At 43.6% G+C, this 22,967-nt stretch overlaps 2 protein-coding genes across 2 annotated transcripts in view; one reads left to right on the top strand and one right to left on the bottom strand.

Moving 5' to 3' along the window:
* The window catches only part of CSTF3 (cleavage stimulation factor subunit 3), a 48,256-nt gene extending 42,357 nt beyond the window's left edge, over positions 1–5,899 (top strand). The window contains exons 16-21 of the mRNA XM_082284418.1: positions 547–616; positions 1,800–1,995; positions 3,463–3,616; positions 3,995–4,089; positions 4,221–4,281; positions 5,252–5,899. Of these exons, the coding sequence (XP_082140544.1) occupies positions 547–616; positions 1,800–1,995; positions 3,463–3,616; positions 3,995–4,089; positions 4,221–4,281; positions 5,252–5,454 (779 nt within the window). The 3' untranslated portion in view covers positions 5,455–5,899. The remainder of the gene's footprint in view (positions 1–546; positions 617–1,799; positions 1,996–3,462; positions 3,617–3,994; positions 4,090–4,220; positions 4,282–5,251) is intronic.
* Positions 5,900–6,091: 192 nt separating this feature from the next.
* TCP11L1 (t-complex 11 like 1) lies at positions 6,092–21,547 on the bottom strand. Its single transcript, XM_082283204.1, has 10 exons — positions 21,481–21,547; positions 17,896–18,061; positions 15,579–15,711; positions 13,684–13,804; positions 12,764–12,984; positions 11,585–11,721; positions 10,963–11,156; positions 10,456–10,637; positions 9,648–9,820; positions 6,092–9,439 (listed from the first exon to the last, which is right to left on the bottom strand). Exons 2-10 carry the CDS (start codon positions 18,047–18,049, stop codon positions 9,204–9,206), a joined length of 1,551 nt encoding a protein of 516 aa, XP_082139330.1. The 5' UTR covers positions 18,050–18,061; positions 21,481–21,547; the 3' UTR covers positions 6,092–9,203.
* Between the last annotated feature and the right edge of the window lie 1,420 nt (positions 21,548–22,967).

Below are 22,967 nucleotides of genomic sequence, written 5' to 3'. Positions count from 1 at the left end.
GGTACAATGCACAGAGCAGGAGTTGGCAGTTTTAGGAACAAACCCACCAACCACTCCATCCCCCCAGCTGGCAACTTAATAAGACTGACTGCTTGTTGGGAACCAGGTCTAATAATTTTGGGAGGACTTCCAAGGGATATACAAGTGTATTAATATTGCCCTGATTTAAAAAGGAAGTAATGAATTGAAAAGCCAAATTTAAATTTACCGAGATATGCTATTGAGATAATTTTAAAAAATGGATAAAACCCCCAGAAATCCTGAAGAGATGCCAAGCAATAGCTGTGCTGTTATAAAAGAACCTGTATTAGGATCAGTTTGTCACTATCAATAAAAACAGACTTTCAAAGAACGAATTCACAGTGGAATTTATATCAGTAAAGTTTTATGTGGGCATTCAGATCTCTTTTTATACTTACTGAAATTCAACTCCATGAAAGTCAGCCTTATACTTAATTCAATGTACACATTTCTTTGAATGGACATATTTGAAATTGTCTTTAATATATTTTACTCCGTGTTATTTTTTTCTTTCTATTTTTAAAGAGGACAACAATACAAGAGTTTTGTTTGAACGTGTTTTAACTTCAGGGAGCCTTCCACCTGAGAAATCTGGGTAGGTCTGCAAAAGCAGTTTCACTGCACTGGGAAAGATACATAACCCCTTTCATTCATAATTATCCCAAAGAAATTAGAAACATGAACAGCAGAACAAAATTAGGTACAGATGTTCCTTCCCCTCTTCATGCTGTCCAAAATAGCAACAACTGTGACAGATTTGGGAAAGTCCCTATCCCACTTGTAGTGAAATTCATTCGTTTATTGACTTTAAAACCTCACTGATGCAGGATTGTTGAGGATGGAGTGCAAACTCCTCCTGTGCAGTAAGGGTGCAGTGGTCTGAGCAGAGAAGGTGAGCCAGGAATTTGTTGAGGAGGGTGCTGAGCATCTCCCAGCCATGAAAATAAAATAGGGAAAGAACCAGAAAGGACTTGGATTAACCACTCACAGCCTTATTTTCATTGCTACTTTTTAAGTTTCTCAACAAAAATGCTCACCAAATCCTTGCAGTGTGAGGGCTCACTTCACCATTATTCTGGTAGACAAAAGCATCAAAACTAAGGAATCAAATAAGGCACTGCTGTGCACATTCATCCTGCACTTTAGTTCTGATCTTTTGTGAGAAATGGTTTCATGCCCATTTTAAAAGTGAGAAAACACAAGAACTTAAAAGCTAAACCTTCTTCAAAGGTGAACTCCAAAGCTAAAACGAAAGTTGAATCAAGTCCAGAAATATGGTCAGATGTTGCTTAAGTTATATATGAGATTTTCCATGGAGAAATCATCAGTAACTATGTATATTTTGGGCTGTATAAAATTCTGAAGCACTGCCTGTTGTGTTCTTGCCAGCTAGAATATGCTAGTCTGTGCAGAGGAACTAGATCATAATGCATGCTAAAAAGTCCTTCACATATCAGGATCAGAGTGAAGCTTTGTGTACAGCATGAGCAGAGCATTTGATAAAAGCTCACCTCAAATGCTGAAGCCCTTGACCCCAGTAATCCTTTCCTTTCTGTAACAAAGTCCTTTGCAGTCCACTAAACTGAAAGCTCTTACAGAAACATAGAAGGCACTGGGAGGGTAATACCTGTGTTAGATGCACCTAAAGTAAATAATAGGAATGGCCATACACTCCCAGCTGGCCTCCTTTGGGTCTGTGCTCTTGGGTGTTTTCGATTGGGTTGTGCTCAGTAATCCTTCCTCCTTCAATAACTCTCAGTGTCCCTGTTCTGTTCCAGGGAAATCTGGGCTCGGTTTTTAGCCTTTGAAAGTAACATTGGGGATCTGGCCAGCATACTGAAAGTGGAGAAACGGAGGTTTACAGCATTCAAGGAAGAATACGAGGGCAAAGAAACAGCTCTGCTGGTGGACAGGTACAAGTTCATGGATCTGTACCCTTGCTCTGCCAGCGAGCTGAAGGCCCTTGGTTATAAGGTAAGTGGGTGAGAACACTTCAGTTCACTGTTGTTCTTTTCACTCCCAACAAACCTGAGCAATTCCTTGCTCAGGACTTGCCTATACAGTCCTTCCCCTTGCTAGAAAAGCAGGTAAAACAGGCCTCCTCCTCCTCCTCCTCCTCCTGGTCTCGTTGGGCAGCAAACTGCCAGGGAGGGCAGAAAGGAGCAAGGACCATCAGTAACAGCTGCAACTTTGGGTATTTTTGGTTACCTCATCTTCCCGTGGAAAGATGTGTTAATGCCATCACCACGTGGCTACAGGCCTCCACTTCACACTTGAGCCTGAGCTCCTTTAAGAAACAAAATTCTTTGGGAAGTTTGTAGGGTGTGGTCATCTGTGTGAAACATGGCTGGCTGTCCTTTGCTCTGAGGTGGCAAAGCTCCCCTGACTCCACTGGGAACCACATCGAACCCCACATGCTGCAGTCCCAATGTTTGCTGTGAATGGCTGAAGAAAGGTCTTGACAGGGATCAGTGGCTGCCTCTTTTTTCTTAGAGCTAAAATGCTTTGGTGCTGCCATTTGGAGTTCAAAGTCTGGACCAGACCTGTGTATCTGGTGGTCTCCTGTTTCTAACCACATGCATTTTAACTACTATTTCTGTAATGTAACACTTTGGGAAATCATTAGAACAGGACAAAATGTAGGTTTACATTTTTTTAAGGCTGCCAGAGAAGCAGGAACAGCTGATTGCCATTTGCATGGACCAGATGAGAGCCCTTGATCCATGTCTCTAAAACAGTGCCTCAGCTTCCACTTACTTCTTACACAGAAAAGTAATTTATGAAAAATACAGATGGCATCGAAGTTAGCAAAGCAGCCAAATTGTTGGCCATCACAGAGCTGTAAAATAATCTGATAGATGGAAGTCAGATTCACATTGAGCCACTGAATGCAGTGGGGCAAAGTTATTTTGAAGTTAGAAGTGAGCTTACAAACAAATATGTTTTGCTAAGTGCATGCAGGGCAGTGTGTACCTAAGATGGTGCAGCCCTGGGGCTGATTCCTGTTGCTTGGAACATGCCAAAACGTAATCCTGTTTGAACTGATGCTTTGCATGCCTGCTGACTGCCTTATGCTTTACTTCTTTTCCAGCTAAAGCAATCTAGGGAATGAAATGAGGGAGAAATTATAGTTGTGAAGGCCTAGTGGTCTGCACCTGTTCACCTAAATCCTTTTAACCTAAAAAAGGAGCCACTCGAAAATGACAAACATGGGCCCATTCAGTAACAGAAACAAGTGTTTCCACTCCCAGCTGGGACACTGTAGGATTAAAATGTTTGATGAAACCATGCAAGTTTTGCCCAGATGGTCTTGTAAGAGGACATCTGAAATGATAATGATGACAAAGTGAGACTGACTGGTCTAGAGTGAGGTTTTGTTCTGTAATTGAAGCAAGCAGTGTGATCCTGCCAAGTTCAACGCTCTCTAATTGGCTTTCACAGGATGTCTCCCGTGCCAAGCTAGCAGCAATAATTCCAGACCCTGTGGTTGCACCTTCCATCGTGCCTGTTCTCAAGGATGAAGTAGACAGAAAACCTGAATATCCCAAACCAGACACTCAGCAGATGATTCCATTTCAGCCAAGGCACTTAGCACGTAAGTCAGGTGTTGGGAAGTGGTTGTGTTTCACCTGTGGCGAGTTAGGAACCTGTGTGTTCAGCCAGCCTAATCAGAGGCTTTCCTACTCCTCAGTCATCCAAACGTGTACTTAACTTTCAGGCTGTCATTTCACTGGGTTGCTAAAGGCATATGTGTTTAAATTAATGCCAAGGTCACATGGAAATAAGCACAAGGAGTTTGGGGTCTGGTAAATGGTAATAAGCTGCTACACACACTGCTCATAGAGCAGATCACTGAGCGAACAGTATGTAATTAGTGGAGGCAAAAGGGACAGGGTAGTAATTACTTGTATCAAATAACAATCCAGTGCAAAAGCAGCTCTGGTCCAGCTTCATCCAGCTTTTCTCCCCACAGCTCCAGGTTTACATCCTGTCCCGGGCGGAGTTTTTCCTGTTCCACCAGCAGCTGTAGTTCTCATGAAGCTCCTGCCACCTCCTATTTGTTTTCAGGTTTGTTTTAAAGAATTCTGAACATTTCAGAAAGCTGTGGAAGACATTCTATCATGACAGAACCACAGTGTGTATCACTCTATTGAAAATAACCTTCTAAACTTGTTTTGGCTTTTTTTATAACAAATCAGGGTCCCTTTGTTCAAGTGGATGAGCTCATGGAGATATTCAGAAGATGCAAACTGCCAGACAGTAAGTTGCTTGTCCTCTCTGGAGGCTGTGGTAGTGCTGCATAAGACTTGGGTTTACATATGGATATTGCTGTCTAAAACCCAGACCTCATTTACAGGTTGTAATTAGTGTTTAAGAGAAGAAGAGATTGGGCTGGAATCTGCATAGAGATGTTTGTACATTTACCTGGAGGGAGATAACAAAAAGTCAAAAAACTGCAAATCACCAGCTGCTCTTTTAATATGTTGGTGGTACCAATCGAAAGAAAGAAATGAAGATTTTGAGAATACCCTTTAAAGGCAGCATTTCCAGCAGCATTGCAGCTGTAACATGAAGTTACAGACTGGCAGCATGGTGAGGTCATTGGTGGGGATAACTCTGAGTGCACGTTGTTGCAGTGCCTGGGCACAAGCTGCAGGTAGTGCTTTCTGAGCTCCTGCAACGAAGGAAAGGAGAGTTCTGGAACAGAGAAACAGCACAGATCCATAGCCCAGGCTTTGAACTGCAGCAGATATGCTGCTCTTCACCCCCCTTGTTAGTTTAAGGAAAAAAATGATCATAGAGAAAGAAATGTAGGATTTCATTTCTTTGAGTGAAGCTAAAATATCTATTTAAATTCTACACAGTATTTTTGAGGCTTCCTCTGTTGAGAAGCAGAAACTGACTTGCTCTGCAGACTTTCTGGTGAATCATGAACTAGTTACCTTGATTCCCTAAAGGCCTTCCTGTTTTATTGAAGCTTGCAAATGGCCTCAATTCCTGTGTAAAGGGAGGGCTCGAGCTGAAGCAGCAGCATTTCCTTTATACTTGGCGTTCACCACAGCTCAGAGTTTCAGACAGTTGAGGCTTAATATTTGTAGAACAGGGTAGGAGAAGTGTCTTGTGTTCCAGAACTGTCCCTGAGCTGTCTCTGGGTGTCCCTGCTGGGTGCTGATTGCTGATCAGGGGGCTGAGTTCCCCAAACTGAATGGCTCTGTGTCTCTTTCTGAAGCTGTTGATGAAGCCGTACGGATAATCACGGGTGGCCTGCCTGAAATAGCTGTGGAAGGCAATGGACCTGTGGAAAACAACACCATTCTCAACAAGGCTGTGAAGAGATCACATGAGGATTCTGATGACGATGAGGAGAAAGGATCTGTAGTTCCCCCTGTACATGACATTTACAGAGCACGACAGCAGAAGAGAATCCGGTGAAACAAGTTTGGAGTTCTGCTGTGACAGACAAAGACTTGCATTGAATCAGTCTCTTACAAGTCAAGCATTTAAAAGGGACAGCTGCAAACAAAAAAATCCTTGAAAATGGTTTTGTTACTGTGGTGCCTCTTCTCCCATATGGTTCTTGATCTGAAAACAGCCCAAACAACCTTAGAATGTGCTCTGAACAAAACTCGGTTTTCAAAACCAAAAGTGCAAAATGTCAAAACTGTATTTTGTTCTTCGAGGGTGTACACATCTACCACTTGAAATCTTGTGGGTTTTCAACAGTTTTATTTTAAAAACTGGATGGCTTATACTTGTGAAGCATTTTTAATTCACATTTTCTGGAAAACAGTTGTTCTCAGTTTGTTCATGTAGTGTCCTGCCTTATTGTTCGTTTTTATTTATGGCAGAATGTAAGGAATCTGTTTTGTAGTTGAAAATTAAAAAAAAAAAAACCAACAAAAAAACATTCCTTTAAAATAAAAAGGATATCCATAACATCATGCCTCATTCTGGTTTATTCAAACACAACAAGGTACTTCTTAAATATTACTCAGCCACTTCAAAAGCAATGCTAATTATACCGTCACAGGAAATTGATCAGAGCATACATATTAGAATGAGCTTGGTTTCCATATTCTAGAGGATACAGCACACTTTGGCTTGTAATTCCAGGACTGCTTGAAGAAGACAGCATTGTAAAACGAACTCAATTCACGTTTCTAGTGTGGGTAGTCCAGGAGCACTAGCTCACACACTGTGGTCCTGGATACCTGCACTGGTCTTCCACATAATGTACAAAGCTAAATGTTAATAATCGGCTACATCGTTGCACTTGTTATCTTCAAACAAGCTAAAAAAACACTACGTGAGCTTTCCAAGCAGTTTCTATGTGTATTTCAGCTTGTAACTGGGAATTGGCTGTTCAGACTTGCACTCTGGTAAGATCCTAAGCACCTCTTGGACTACAGGACAGATAGAGCCTTGGGCAAATGAAAGACATTCCCTCCCCAGCACAGCTGCCTCAGCCAGGGCTCCTCTCTGCCAGGGCAAGAGGTGAAGCAGCACCTGCACATGGAGATAGGGCTGGCCTTTAGCCATCCTGGAATGTCCTTCTTGCTGCCACTCAATTGCAGCTCCCTGTTTCTTTTAGAGAGGATGTAGAGAAACTGTTTGTCAAACACTCTCATTAAAAAAAACAACCTGGGAGAATCATTACCATGCTTTGAGGGCATTTATTGCAGTCTCTTTAGATCTTTCCTGTTGAAAGGCCCACAGCACCGGTGCCAGAAGCATTTGTTCCTGCTGGGTGTGCCCTGGAGGTGAGAGTGTAGCCACAGGTGAGCACTGCGCTCTCTTCTCTCAATCTAGGATTTTTTCCTACATGAAGGCTTAGATCAAACCCCTGCTGTGAGGAGAGATGGGATTCCCTGTGTGGACCCTGCGAGCAATACAAGCACTGCTGGCAGCACAGTCCCCGCTGCGATGTCAGGAGCAGGCCCTCTTGGACCCTGGGCCCTGAATCCCAGCCCTGCACCAGCCATCTCCTCAATGACAATTTCATCCACTGCTGAAGCCGTGCCCTTCACTCTGCCATCTGTCACACGCCTTTCAAGGGCTTTTCTAAGTACCTGTCTCACCGTGATGTCCCTCCAGATCATCCCGTACTTTGTGTAGTCAGCATAATGGCCTCTAAAGGCAGCTCCTAGGCAGTACTGAAAGATAAAATAAAGGCAGCAATTTTTAACTTGTACAGCTCTCATTTAACTCAACTGGAAACACCTTTGCCTTAGTTACTTATCTTGTTCCTATCTCCAGCAGTAATGGCTCTGGCAGCTCATTCAGCACAGGCTGAGGGAGTTTGTGGAGCTGCAGAGCTTAGGGCTTATGAGGTGGAGCCTGCTCTGAGAGCAAAGCCCAGCAAGCAGAGGCAGCAGCCTTGAAGACCTCTGTGGAATCCTTTTGCTGATCCAAACAAGGAAATAGACCCTACTCAGAACCCTTTTTTTCTGGCTAACCAACCTCATTTTTGAGTTCTCAAGGATTCAAAGAGAGACATTCATTTTGGTGGCTGAGTACATTTGGCCAAGAGAAAAATCACTTGTCTGAGCTGATGAACTCTCATGGGGTTTTCCTGGGTTTTTCCCTTGGGGAAGGGGGATTTATAACAAATGAGAAAAGATTTGGCTTACAATTGCATAGGCTAATACAGAAAAAAAGGTCTTATTTATTCCATCCCCTTCCAAACACAAAGTTGGTGCAGCTTTATCCACACTGACATTCAAAGGAAAACTAGGAAGGGAAGCAACAACAGTGGATCATAATCAAGTGCTTCTAGAAGTTCTGTTACTTTGGCTGATTCCTAAATTAACCTGGCTGCTTGCAATAAAAGGGCCCCTTTATGTATTTTACATACCTTGTTGGTTGTTTTTTTTAAAGACAGCACATTCTGGTTTGGACAACCTCATACTCAGGCCACTTACTGTGTATAACTACAAACTTTGCTTTCATAAAGCCATCAAATATTGATTACTGTAATACACTGTTGTGCTCAACCAGAGGAAAATTTCAGATGCACTTACCTCCCAGCTGAGCCTGAAATTGCAATGTAAGATCACTGGGCTCTTCTCCTCTATAAAACACATAGCTAATTAAATTCAAGACCTACAAATATTCAAAGTTTCAAGAACACCTCTACAAAGTGAAAAAATCTACTAAAATATTCCCTGTATATTCAAACTAACATCAAACCATTTACCTTTCACAGTACATTAAAATCACTTACACTGCCCACAGTGCTGTGCACTTCCTGGATATTTTTGAAGACATGATTGAATATGCAACCATCTCCTGTTGTAGTTTTTTAAAAAACCCCAAAATTTTCAACCTCAAGTTTCACACAATTTAAATCCACCTACTGGAAATGACAATTTACTTTAAAAGTAGTATTTCACCTAAAAAGGAGTAAACTACTAGCAAAAAAAAGGTAAGAAATGCCACTTTTATCAAAACATTTTAGCTCTGCCCTTCTGAAATCTTTACAAGATATAAATACAGCTGCAATCTATAAGATTGCCACCTCTGTGAGTACTGTACACAGCAGAGGACAGTTACCCAATAACCAGAAAATTTGCTACAAAAATATATTATGTTTTGTAACATCTGCAGGTAAACAGCAAAAAAATGCTATTAAAAATGCAGTAAAATGCAGAAAAAACTAGTAAGCCTACCATACTAACCATAATGTTACAGTAAAGTGCTGTTTGGCTTGGTGTTTTGTCTGTTAAAGTTCTTCTTCTCTCGAAATTTAGCTTTATTAATTCTTTCAAGTAAGATATTTTTAAAAACCAAATCACCCCTTCTGGGAAGAACCATTGCTAATCAGCTGTGGATAAATTAAACTAAATTCACTGTAAATTAAGAGTTAAATGCCCTAAAATGAGTCACTTAAAATACAAAGTTTGGTTCTTAAACTTGCCCTACTTATCATCAGCTCAAAAGTCTAAAAATTGCAGCCAGAAAACTACAATGATATCCCCCAAGGTTGCATAATTAGGTTAGAAATGCATCTCTCATCTTTTACCTCAGAACCCTTCTTGTAACTCGTGTATTTCTCTCATCAGTCACCACTTGTGGGTTAAAAGGAACCAGTATTTACACGGAAAGCTGTTGTCCTAGACAAATATTGGTACAATTTTTATTTAATAGCTGACAATACTGTATTGGTAGCACACAGACTGGTTTTATGATTCTTCTGACTTCCCTACAATTTGGGATTCTTCCTTAGTCAATATTTTGCCAAGGACTGCATCATAGTAAGGGCTGAAGACCATTTTGTTGTAGTTGACAAGACGAATATACTTGGCAGCAATCTCCTCCAGCTCCCTCTGAATAGGGCTTAATCCTCCAGGAATGGCAGGCAATGATTTCTGGTGACTGGATGCAAGATAATTCTCCAGAAACTTCTGAATTCGAGAATCTAGAAAAAATGGGTTGTGTTGTTTTCAAACGAGACGGTGAATTAGAAACAGTGTAACCTCATGTAAAATGCAACAAGCCTGAACATGGTCAGCAAGCTGAAAAGACAACATGGAAACAACATGGAAAAAACATGGAAAGAGAAGCCCTGCACACCCCCCACCCCCAGTTCCACAGACAGGGAGTGCAGAGCACTCTGCCAGACCTACCTATGAGCTTGCAAATGGAGTTATCCGGGCTGGCCACTGCCTGGATCTGTCCCTTCAGCACAGCCTCTCTCTCAGCTGAGAATGGGGTAAAGCCATGCTGGGAGAGGCAGCTGTTCACTTCAGCACACACCTTCTCACCCACGGTGGCCAGGGATTCCTTCAGGTTAAAGGAGCTAGAAAACATGAGGTACAGTGTAACTGTATTAGGTACTCACTTTTTTCCCACTTTTTAAAAATAAACCATTTGATTAGAGTTGCCTCATTTATCAAATGTAATGGAAAAAGCATAAAGCAAATAAAGCCAATTATAAAGAATAATTATATATACATGAAAAATAAAGCTGAGATCTAAAGCAAGGAAGTAGGAGAGCATTAAAGACCTCCAGCCTGAACAATCCATACACATAAGAGCTGACTTTCTGCCTGAGGACAGCTCTGACTAAAGCAAAACCTGTAGGTGTAGACGAGTCACTCTAAATCTGTAGGCACTGTGCCACACTCAGGTTCTTGAGGAGCCTGGCCCAAACTCTGAGCAGGGGCAGCTGCTGGCACTCTCCTGTGCCAGCCTGGCACCATGAAAAACACTCTGGAAAAAGCAGTGTGTCCAAATCATGAAAGAACAGAGCACGAAAAGACAGCTCTATGTGAGTAAGCTGAAGAAAAACTGTCAGCTCAGGCTCAGAGAAAGCCCTCATCACCTCCTCTGCACTTCCTGCAGTCCCCAGCCAGAAAGAGGCTTAAACTGATCATCTCCCAGCGTGAAAACAGAGCTACACCTGCCCTGTGAGCAGGACTGTGCCATACTCACGGAAGATGCATTCCTGTCAGCAGCACCTTGACAATGGTTTTGATTTTCTCAGCGAATCCGGGCACATCGATGAGCGCCGGGCCTGCTGCGCTGAACGTCACCAGCAGCACTGTCCCCACCAAGAGGAGCTGCTCCAGCTCCAGCTGGAGCTCCAGGAAGCGCGTCTGGTCCATAAGCACCGTCTGCAAGGAGGGAGGAAGCCAGCACAGAATGGAGTCAGTCTGCCAGGCTGGGAAGGGACACTGGGATGCAGCAGCAAAGGCAAGACAAAGGCACAGGGAAGAGCAGGCCAGGAGCACAATGAGAAGCACTGACTCCTCTTTTCCAGCTGAGAAGGTTTCAGCACTGAAAGACAAGTGCCTGTTAGAGCTGCCACATCTCCCAATCAGAGATCAATGGTTTAGTATTGTACATATTGCAAGGCTACAAGTCCAAACAGCTTCTGCTATGTCCTGGGAATGGAAGAGTGGAACAAGCACCAAACCAATTTTTCTGTCAAATACCTACTTCTGGAAAAGGCCTGTTCACATGATCCCACTTCAGGAGCTTCAGATAGGCCTGATTTTGTACAGCAGTGAAGCACAAGGTGGAAGCTCCACCAGTGGCACCATCACTAGAGTAGGGAGGCAACGTTTCATGTCCCAGCTTTGCAAGATCATCTGCTGCTTCTTGCAACCACTTTGTGACAAGGTCTAAAGAATCTGGAAAAGCAGGGGAAAAAATCTTCTTAGGAAAATTCCTTTTCAAAGTTAGATTTTTCCACCAATAATTTCCAAACAATCCCATTAGTTACTATGACTAATGCCCATGATATCAGGTATGACATGCATTTCATTTATTGCATCAAGCAGAACATCTAAAACAAAACCACACAGCTACAGGAAATCAGAGGTGAGATGATGCTGGGTAATCATGCCCTACACTGTATTGAAATTAAACTGAATGTCCCAAGGGCAGAACTATTGTTCTGGCAGATTTTTTCTAACTACAGTTTTGGGGCACAAGCTGTCATTTACCATATGAATTCTAGAACTTATAAAAATATCTGAGTTCTTTTCATGATCTAAAAGCAAAGACACGCAGTTTACTGGGAGGTCAGAGGGGAAGAAAGAAAGGAACAAAGTCATACTTGGCTGTTTCTCAAGAAACTCCTGAAACTTCTTTCTTTCATATTCAGCAGACTGCTGCATTAATTTTGGCCTAATACTACTGACAGCGAAGTTTGCCATATCCATTTTCATTAGGTCTAATACAGAGAAAATTGCTCTAAACAAACAAACAGAAAAAGTTATTCAACGCTGCAGATGTTTCAGAGGTGCTATTGACAAGATTTATTACAGATTGTCTAAGGAAAGAGCAAAAACATGCATGGGAAACAGTAACAGCTTAACAACTTCAGGGCATGAGAGAGAAAGCTGGAGCAAGCATGTGCATGCATGCATGTGCCTCTACCAAGTAGGAAATAAATCTTGCTCTCCTGTAAAAAAGCCTCCATGGAATTAACTTCACTAGCTCCACAGATTTTATCTCCCAGGATGTGCAATATTGTGTATGAGAAGACGTGGGTTTCCAAGCTTGAGTGCCATGTCTGTTGGCAGCCTGGAAAGCCATCCTCAGTGGGAAGCGAATAACCAGACCCAAGGGGCAGAAAAGAAAAAACAAACAAACAAACACCAAAGAAAAACACCTTAATTTCAAAGCAACCTAATTCCTGCTGGCAGTATTTCTGCCAAGTCAATCCTGAACTCCTGGAAGCTTTTCAAATTAGAAAACAGCAAGGTTAATGAAGATTCTCCCAACTATTGAGACCTTGAGCTGTTCCACTGAGAACATGGTGACAAAGGAGAAGCCTGGATGCTCCCAGATGTGGAACACACACTCCTCTTAGAACTGACAGGGAATTATGCAGGGAGTGGGGTAAAGAGAGCTCAAACTGGGAGGAAAGGAGAAACTGGTAGAAAACCAGTAATACATTTTCCCTATGCTCCTGTGTGCTGTTTTTCACCCTCTGCTGTTGATATTCAATTCTGATACCAACTGACTATTCATCTGCTACCTTAAGGCTTATTTCCATTTGACATTTAAGCAAATGTCCTTCAGTGACATGCAGGAGCCAGACAAATACTCCAACTCACCAGATCAGAGATGGTCCTTGTTAATGACTCCTGGAGCATCTCTCCCCTTCACACCCACAGCTATATCCTTTTCCCTGTCACTCTTCTCTTTCTAAGAGTTGCAGGCTGCCCCCCTCCCCTCCCCAAATTTATTTATGGGACTCTGAACATGACCAATAAACACATTTCAGTACCTGAAAAGAGGAACTATTTCATTAATATCTTTCAGTTTCTTAATGTCTTCATCTCGAGCTGGAGCACAGAGAGTCCCCATCATGCCAATAACAAATCTGACCAACTTAGAAATGTCAAGGGCCCCATTCTCTGCCTCCTGTTTTATCAAATCCAGGTCAAGGACTTCCGTAATCTGGCTTCTCAGTCTAGTATGACCAGGCAACAAAAAAGATAGAAGACTCTGAAATGGAAAGTTTTTAACAGTGCATTAGTTCTACATATCAAAGACTACAAGGATCAAAACAGTTACTGAACAACTTCTTATAGAATTATAGAAACATAGAAAGGTTTGGATCAGAAGAGACTTTAAAGATCAGCTAGTTCCAAAACCCCAGCCACAGGCAGGGTCACCTCCCACTAAACCAGTCTGCTTAATGCCCCATCCAACCTGGCCTTGGACACTACCAGGGATGGGCCAGATTCTTATCTAAACAACTAAATTGTTGATTTTTTTTTTTTTTTAACCATCGACTCACCAACTCCAAATGTTTCACCTCATGCTGTGTGATACTGAAGTTACTAAGTGGCAAATTCTCTGTGGCACAGATCATACTTCAGACTGTTGGGCTCAGTTTTATCAACCCAGAGTTGGAGCATCTCACTGGTTCCATAACTAATACCAGTGCCACAACATGAAGGAGGCTTGGAATTAGGGAACTAGTATAGCTTACCTTTTAATCACCTTACATGGTTTTCCATTTGGTTTTACATTCAAATTTCTCCTCTAGGATTATACAGCTTATATATGTTCACAGTGATACAGTAATGAAAAAGAACAAGAGGATTTTTTATGAAAAGCCAAACTCCAACAACTTTCGCTCATTCATATCATTGCAGCTACTCAAATTCATTAATTTTTGTTCATATCACATCATCTTACCTCTTTAATTTCTCCCAATAGCTTAATTGCATGATCATATGTTGGGGGGTCTTCCTTTAGCTGAGCTTCCAGACAATCCCAGAAAGCTTTATGCACAATATCTCTGACTTTCTTCTCCAAGCTGAGAATAAATATGTTAAAAAGAATGATACTTGTCTCTGCACCACCTTACAAAGATAGCCTGCAGCTCCTGAAGCACGGCATGTAATAATATGAATATAATGTAATAATAACTAAATTGATGATTAACAGAGATCTGTCATTTTAAGCTACTCAGAAAAGCAAGAAAAACTGGACACAGGATTTGGAATGGCTTATGTCCTAATAAAGAGTTACATACAGGCAAAAGTGGCTGCAAATTTAAATCCTTCAAATATTTATCACATGCTACATATAGGCAAGTGAAAGAAAACAGAAATCACAGAAATTACAGCTTGTCTTCAAAAGACCACTATTCATGTTCCTTTTAAAGGCCCCACTAAAGTAAAATCAATTCTCCTGTATAAAACTCATTAGTAAACTTAACAGAAATTAAGTAATTTTCCCTGACACAAAATCTTCTCTGTTTCACTGCGTAAGTATTGCACCTACTCTGAGATAAGGGCCCAGATCAGTTTGTATAAAAAAATAAATGAATTCCACTGCCTCAGTACCAATTCCTAATTCAAAATACTGATGGTTCCTGCTCCTCAGCAGCGGGCACCTTTTCACAGCAGGTGTAACTTCCACACCAGAGAAGCAACACACACCCACGTAGCTGGGTGCACACAGAGAATCCCACAGCAAACACCAGCTTCCCAAGGCTCTGACTCCAAGTGTAGCTGAGGCTCAGGCAGTACCTGGAGGCACTCCTGCCCTGTGGCTCTCCAAGAGCAGCCAATACAGGCTCTACTGAGTGCCTACAATGACAGCTACAGCCACTACAGCTGCCTTCTCCTCCCACCACTTCAAGCATATTCGAGCTGCAAGGGACTCTAACCTTGAGACAAATAAATATCCCCACACATAACCCAAGTCCCCTCCCTTTGCAGTCAGGGACAATTCTAGTTCCAAGCAAGATCCTCTCACTATTAATGCTAAGGGGAACCACTGTCACTTCCTTTTTGTCCCAGCATGACCAATTTCCATAGAGCACAACAATGCCAGTCTCCCAAGAGTCAGCTGCAGCATTCTCTCCTGCAGCACCCATCAAGGCAGTGTGCTCTGGGGTCTCTCTCACAAATGCATACCTACAGACAACACTGGCGCAATGGGGACCAAGTTCCTTCCATGAGATATGCACTCCCTTTCCCAAATCAAGCTAGGAGGCTGTCAGCCACACCTCACTGTGTGTGAGAGAGGAACAGCAGATGAAGCCTCCTCTGTTCTCCCTCTCCCCTCTCAGCAGGGCACACAGTTACTGCAGACTCACACAGAGAAGGAAAGGCTTCAAACTTGAAAGGAGCAAGGACTAATCTAATAAAACACAGGAACCTCTTCCCAAAATACCCCTGAAGAAACAGACAGGAAAAGCTAAAATAATCAGTTTCATCTCGTTCCCACAAGCAGTGAAAGCTTAAAAACTGCTGAAAGCACCACCCACATCTGCAGCCAGACTGGGGTACTTGGAAGGCTGCGGCCCCAGAGTCCTGGGACAAGGGGACACAACAGAAACCACAGCACTCTGGGATTTGCACCACACATGTCCAACTAATCCAAGAGGTTCACCCTTCACACACACACATATCTGGGGAAGCAGAACTGCACAGTTACCACCTTCTCCTTATATTCTTTCCTACCTCCTCCCAGGCACTGCCAGACAGACACCAGCCAGAGCCTTTACCTGATCCCCCAGAGCTGCTCGGCAGTTCTACAAACACAATTTTTTTCAGGTATCTATTTGGTAAGAACCCTACCTGTGTTCTGGTAATTCAGCTGGTTTTATCTGGAAGTCTCCATTCACCACAATTTCGTGTGCCAGAGCCATGTTGGTGACTCCCTTTGCTGTCTCCATGAGCTCTTCTATTGACACAGGCCGAGAAGGACTGGCTGCAATATCAATTACACTGTCAGACAGTTCTCAACAAAAGACTACAGAAAGAGTCTTTTGGACCCTTTCCACCTTATTGACAGTCCACAGGGTCAAATGACAGCATCAGCGGAAGATTTTTCTCCTTTCTTTCCCTTACTTTCCCATCTGATGGATGACACAGGTTTGGAGCATTTCAAAAAACAAAGGAGTGGATCCCAGTTGATATTCTGGGCTCAGTGCGTCAATTAATTCTATCAAGCTCTTTTAAAAACCACTTCCAAACAAAACCCCCCACACAAACCAGTACTTCTTTAGGGTGGCTTAATAGCATCTTGGCATCTTTCTCCACACTGTAAGAAGAAATAATTACAAATAGCAGCATTTCCACAAGTATTGTGCAGATATTGCCATTTCAGTTTTACATTTTTCAAGGAAGTGATTTCATCATTAAAGCAGTCAACAAACAACCACCATCACTGTTAAGCAGCAGCACACCAGCAGCTAATTATTCTCACTACTTCCAATGCAACTGGCACTCCTCCAAACACTTTTTCTCCCCCAGAGGCCACCACCCAAGCAACAGACAACATTAAGACCTAGCACCCACACCAATGCCTAAGACCTCTTCCCCTGGCAGGCATTAGGGACTGACCAGGATGGGCCAGCAGCCTCAAACTGGGCCCTGGGTTAGTGCTAGGGTTGGTGCCCTGATGGATCCATTCCATTCTGTAGTTCATTCACTTCAGCTGCAGTCCAGGCATAGGAGCAACGTACTAATCCCAAAGTGAAAGAAACCAACCAGGTATCTTGATAGGCTGGGCTCACTGAGAAATGTTTCAGGCAAACTATTATGACCATCCCATTTGATAATCCATGTTGATTGGACTTAAGTAATTACATAGAAAAGGTCTTTCAAAAGTAAGTGTCCATCACTTGTCTGCCATGCAGAGCTCTTCTGCTCATACAGTTTGGTTCCACCGAGCTAGTTTTTCAATAATATCTTGCTCTTTTCATGCAGCCCTCCTAAATCTTTATTTCCTTCTGCCTGGAGCTTAACCTTGCATAGTGACTCTGGGAACACAGCAAGGACTCACATTCTGAGAAGAACCAGCAGACAGCAAAGTCCACAGTGCTCTTGTCCGAGTGCCAAATGACTTCACTCCAGCAGTGGGTGCACTAAGAGCTAAGGCTCTTTCATTGACCAAAGACTGCTCTCAAATCACACTCCCTCATTCTCATACCTGCTCCCTTACACGAGGGAAGAGCTTGAGACCAAACCACTTCTTTGTGGTACAATGCAGTGCTAGACTGTGCCATGCTTTTTACTTCCACGTGTTCAGAGCCTCCCTCCATACATACACCCCATTTCCTACTAGGCAACCAGCAAGGCATAGGAACAGAAACTCCCTCAGAACATCTCCTCTGGGTAACATGACACTAAACATAACCCTAAACCTCAAATCATAATGAACACAATTAAAAAATAAAAAGAATGCACCAAACAAAATGTTACTGCTGAGCCACTGCCTACAGAAATTTAGAACTCTGAGCACTTCTGCTTCTTTGAATTGAATCCCCAGAGCCAGAAAACTTCCCCTTGGTTTTATCTACAGATTTGCCAGAAATATTTGGTCCCATATTGCATCCAGACCCTCTTGTTAAAAGCAGAATGACAAAGAAAAATATGCCTTAGGAAAAATAGGCAGTCCTGCTTGACACTGGAAGTAGTATTAGGATTAAATATACAACTTTCCATCTATATTGTGAGGGGGCTGACAGGACATCCCTTTGCTGATAACAGCCTTCCTTGCCCTGCAGTAGGAACAGGGGCTGCAGCAACCCAGAAGGTTCAGCTGATAAGGCAAACAGCAGAGACAGTTTAGCTGGAACACACTGGGGTAGTATTTATCCCTTCCAAGAGCACAAACACACCAGGATATTTAGGATATATGTGGCTCAGAGCAACGTGGTCATTGTGTACAATTAAGAAAATGTACACATTGTGCATACAATTAGGGAAAGAAAAAGAAAATGGGAAGAAAAGTGTTACAGTTTCAAGGCATATCATCAAGAGTCACACTGTACTTAACTGCAAGACAGTCAAACTTGCACAGAATGCTATAAAACACTAGGATTGCCTCCTGCAACAATTAGAGAATTTACTGGGTTTTTATTGTATTTCATAAAGCACTTTTGCTTACACTTTGGTGTATCATCTCTGTGTGACCCTGGAGCACTCTGCCGTATTCTTTTTCGGACAGACTGATCCGAGTTGTCCAAGTTCTCCTCCTGATCATCCTCCAAACCACTCAACTTTTCTTCACTTGAATGTAGCTTGTCAGGATTCTGAGACATTTTCAGTTGGTTCTTTACAAAAAGAAAAAATATGAATAAGCATTTTCTGACACGGCTGAGTGGGTAAACATCACCAGGAGTCCTCTTGATTAAGAAAAAAATTAAGAATGAAAGAATTCTTATGAGGAATTTTATGATGTCATCCCCATAATGGCAGGGGACCTGGACTCAGTGACTCACTTCCCATCTTTCACAAAATGGGATGCTTTCAACACAGATACCATTTATTTAATCTGCAGTCTTAGTCAGTTCTCAAAAATCTGAAACTGTTCCCTTGCCATAATGATACAGATGGGAGAAAGAGATACTGTTTTCTTTCCTAGCATTGCTTTTAAGAGAATGATGAAAAACACCTCCAGAACAGTATTACAAACACGTTTTACAAAAGATTATGCCAAATGAGACGACGTTTCCTCACTACACAGCAATAAATCTTCCTGAACATAACATATTCCTGAACTATGATCTGCTCCAACTGCTCACAACTTAAAAACTTCACTCTGAGCCATCCAAAAGCATTAAGAAGCAGGAAAAGAACCAGAGAGAAATTAACATAAAATTCTGTTCCCATTTTTCAGTACATTCAAGAGTCCTGATTCATGCATAAAATATCACAATTGTTTGGGTTTTTTAATTAAGACAGTAAAGAACATTTATAGTATTTAAAATATTGGTTTATTAGACATTACATATTAAAGGATATTTATATCCCATTGCAGATATCTGCAGTGTACCCAAAGTTACAGTGAAAAAATTACCAGCAGAAAACCAAGTCTCACTGTTCCTTATCTTCACTTATTTCATTCTTAGATTTCCCTATAAAGAATGTACTTTCTACATCCACCATTAAAACCTATCATGCAGGAAGCTGCTGCTCAGGCTTTAATTTTACAGAAATCTATTTGAGAACATATGATGTCTCTAAATTAAATAACCTAGATGTTCTGTGAAGTGGGAGTTGGGAAGAGTCTGCCTTTCAAAATTAAATAAAGCTCCTGGAAAAACAACAACTTCCTCTTTCCCCTAGTATCCCACCATTCCCACTTTCAAATTTTGAAAGAAACCAAGTTCTCAGCAAGAGATCCACTCTCCAGAGGCACCTCACAGCTACTAAGAGAAAATACAATATCAAAAACTACACTGAAGACGATGCAGCGGAAGCAACCAATAGTGTAGAAATACAAAACGCAGCACTGAGATTTATTTTCATACAACAGCAGTAATAACTAACCCTGCTCCATCAGTGCTTAAATTGATTGCACAAAGTGATTCCACAGGACAGCTGGAAAGCTCAGGGCATATAAGGAACAGTTTTGCTCTACAGCAATGACTCAGGATCATCATCTTGCTCATTGCATGAGAGACAACAGCATGCAACACTTGCCCACAGCACTGTGTCATTTCTATTTTAGAAGAGAAAACAGCACAAAACGCTTGGGATAAATGACACAGGAAAACACCCTTGGCACACAGGCATCAGTACAGGTACTGTTAGACTCATTCCACCTCTAGATGGAACAGAGTCCCCAGTGTCTCTGCTCCAGACGCTTGGTCATCTCCCCGTTCACACGCTGGGACAAAGAAGCGTCAGCCTGTCTCAGCTGCAGTCACATTGCCACCCCCGAACCACGGCAGAGAGCCTCCAGCTGGCCATCCCAACCAGCAGGCAAGTGGGACATGCTCCAGGAGAAGTGGATCTCCTGTCTGGCAGACAAAAGGCCTGTTACTGCAAACACTCCACTAGCAAGATGATGAGGAGCTCTCTTAATAAAGAGGCTGTTCACAGAGAAGAGCACAGCAACCATTACAATATAAAATATACAGTAAGTGGTTAAAGACAGAGAGATAAACCTGTTGGTGAATTTAGCTAGGATAAAAGCACTACCATAAAGGCTTCCACATTCATTCCAGACTAAATGGTTAATCTTCCTATCCATTCTCTTCCACAAAGCATCCTCCTGAAGTCAAATCTGAACCACAAAGATGACTCAACCAAGCCCCACTAAGTCTTTAATGCATACACTTCCTAGTTCCTTACAATCTCTCACTGCACTTTATCCTCACTACCCTAAGAAAAGCAGAGAAATATAATATACCTCACTTCCAAAGGGGAAACTGAGGTTTGAGTTAAGTTGCTTGAGGACTCACAGAAGATAAATGACAGAGACAAGATCATCACTCTGATGATTGCTACCCCCAGCTTTGCCCAGCAGGCCATCATTCCTACAACGCAGACTACACCCTGAAGTGTTGCTTTCCATAAAATGGCAGCTCAAGAGCTACAGTCTCAAACCCAGCCCAAATTTCATTTAATTACCATTTGTTTTAAAAAAGTCCTATTCCAGCTATGGAGGGCAGGCATTAGAACTCCTGGGCCATTTTACCAAATGACTGTTCAGCAGATGAGGTAAACAGGCACACTTGTTGGTTTCGTTGTTTAGTTTGCAATAGTCTGCTCTTTTCTGATGGATTACTGCTATTATTTGCCAGAACACATCTAGAACATATCCTCTTTCCACTGGGTAAATAAGCTTGACAATACCTCTTCCAGAAGCATGATCATCATCTCTTCTTTCACAGAAACAATACTGACTTAATAGAGCAAGGTCTACTTCTTGGCACTTTCCTTGCATTTATTTTTAATGAGAACAGAAATGCAAGAGAAAAATGCAACAAATTTAAATTTAAACAAAACATTTTCCACAGCTTCTTGTCATTAAAGGTCCTCCAATCACGTGATGTGCACCAGCACTAAATAAACTTCACTGTGCTTCTCTGGCGCACGGACAAGGTTGGAGCAGCTGCTCCTCACTCCCTGCGCTGTCCCACTGTATGAGAGCACCTGACAGCTCCCCTGACCTCCGGCCCGAACACACCAAGCTGCCTTTCCTCAGGCTCCGCTCCAACGCTGAAGTCTCCTCTTCCCTCTGTTCACCTGCCACATACATCACCACCTACTTTCCCTTGTAATCCACTAGCAGGCAAGCCGCAGCCTGTCCCCTGTCCCTCTTCCAAATTAAAAGGGATGCTGTGAAATTCCAGTTTCCCCTCCGCCGCCTGTTCTGTGTGAGGCCCTCCCAGGTCCACCACCACGGGGAGCACACAGGGCACCGTCCCCATCCGCACCGGCCCGGCGGCAGCGCGGCCGCTCCAGCCCCGCTCCGGCCACGCTTTCCTCGCCACCCCTTCGCAAGGCCCAGGAGCTCCGGGGTTCAATACAGGCTAAGGGGGAAAACGAGCCCGGGAGGCTGTGGGCTCCTGGGCAGAACCCAGGGGGGAAACGGTACTGAGCCGGCCCGGCGGCCCCTGCACAGCGCTGCCCGGCCGGGCCCGGAGCCGCCGCGGCGCCCGCTCGGCGCTGCCGGGCCCTGCCCGCCGCCCCCGGCCCCGCCGCCGCCCGCCACCCTCCGCCCCGGCCCCCCGGGCCTTACCGCCCTCGGAGCAGCCGCCGCGGCCGCCAGCTCGGACGGGCCCGGCCCCTCCTGCGGCCGCGGAGCGGGGCTGGGCCGGCGCCGCAGCCCCAGCGCAGGGCGGGCCGCGGCGGCTCCGGGGCGGGGCGAGGGCCCCACCGCCCCCACGGCGGCAGAGCGGGCTGAGGGGCCGCTGTGCCCGGCACCGAGGGGGCTCGAGCGGCCCTCAGGGCGCCCGCGGCTCTGGGGCAGCGCGGGTCCGCCCCGCTGCAGCCCAGCGCGGAGCAGGTCCCGACCTCAACCAGAGCCCGCGCTCGGACAGCGATGGATAGATCGGGGTCTGCCCCATCACACAACGTTGATTCAGAGTAATCCCCCAGCAACCAGGGAAAGCAGCCCTGGCTTGTCCTTGCGGTCCTTAAGACACCTTATACAGGTCACAGTGTGACAGCCAGTTCCCCCAAAGAGGAATCTGAGGTACTCGGAGAGAAGCCAGACTACCCTATGGGGAGAAAGGACCGTGCTGACCCTGCCAGGTGCCCACCTCTGCGTGCCCCTGCCCCGTTCCCACCTCCAGGCTGCTTTTCTGCAGCCCGAGAGCGAACCTGGCACCAGAGCCAGCCCAGTGACTCACAGGGCAGGGGATCTGTAATTCGGACTCTCACTGCAGCAGGCAATGCCCACAGGCAGCAGCTCATTTTCAAAACAGGAATCTCATCTCTTAACCGTGATAGTACAGCAGGCAGGAGGTAGGAAGAGAAAATACTTCTGCTGAAGAGCAAACCAATCCAACACCCCCACATTTTAAAGTATGAGCTCAGACAATTTTTCTGAGGAAGTGCATTTATAATAAAAACCTTTCAGTTAAAACTAAGAACTATAAAATATAGTTACTATAAAGGCTTATACTTCCCTATTAGTTTTCAGGAACTAATTATTTTTAGAAGTCCTTTCTAATTAACTAGAAGAAGCTTTTTACATGTTTATCTTCCCTCCTCCATCATAGCACAGAAAAACCTTGTCCTGTGGCACACCAAGGCCTTCAGCTCCATTTCAGAGAAACACTCTGGCCCCTGGCAGCAGACAGCCCTAATGACTGAAGCATTAGTTAGTGAGACATGAGAGTCTGACATAGGACTGTGTTTTTTAAGAACAGCCCACCACATGACTGTAACAGTTACTACTACTTTGTTGTCATAATTAAATTAGTAAATAAAAAAACAGAGCTCAACGCTTTAAAGGGAACAAAATTCATTTTGGTTTGGTTTTTTTTTTCAACAGCAGCTGTAATGAAGTTTTAGTGATCTCATTCCAAAGATAACTCCACAAGAGTCAAAATTAGATCTCTAAGCATGCTCTCTCTCTCTATATATATATATATTTATGTGCTTGTAGTTGCCTGTGTTGCAAAGCTTGGGATTTCCACTGTGGACCAGACATGAATAAGAAATGCCACAAGAAAAGCCAAAGGCCCTTCATTTGCTCCAGCACTTTTCTAACTACAGCTG

Source organism: Coloeus monedula (assembly GCF_965178545.1).
Source record: "Coloeus monedula genome assembly, chromosome: 6".
Taxonomy (NCBI): domain Eukaryota; kingdom Metazoa; phylum Chordata; class Aves; order Passeriformes; family Corvidae; genus Coloeus; species Coloeus monedula.
The sequence above is the reverse complement of the archived record's forward strand: the minus strand, read 5'-3'. Positions and strand labels throughout refer to the sequence as shown.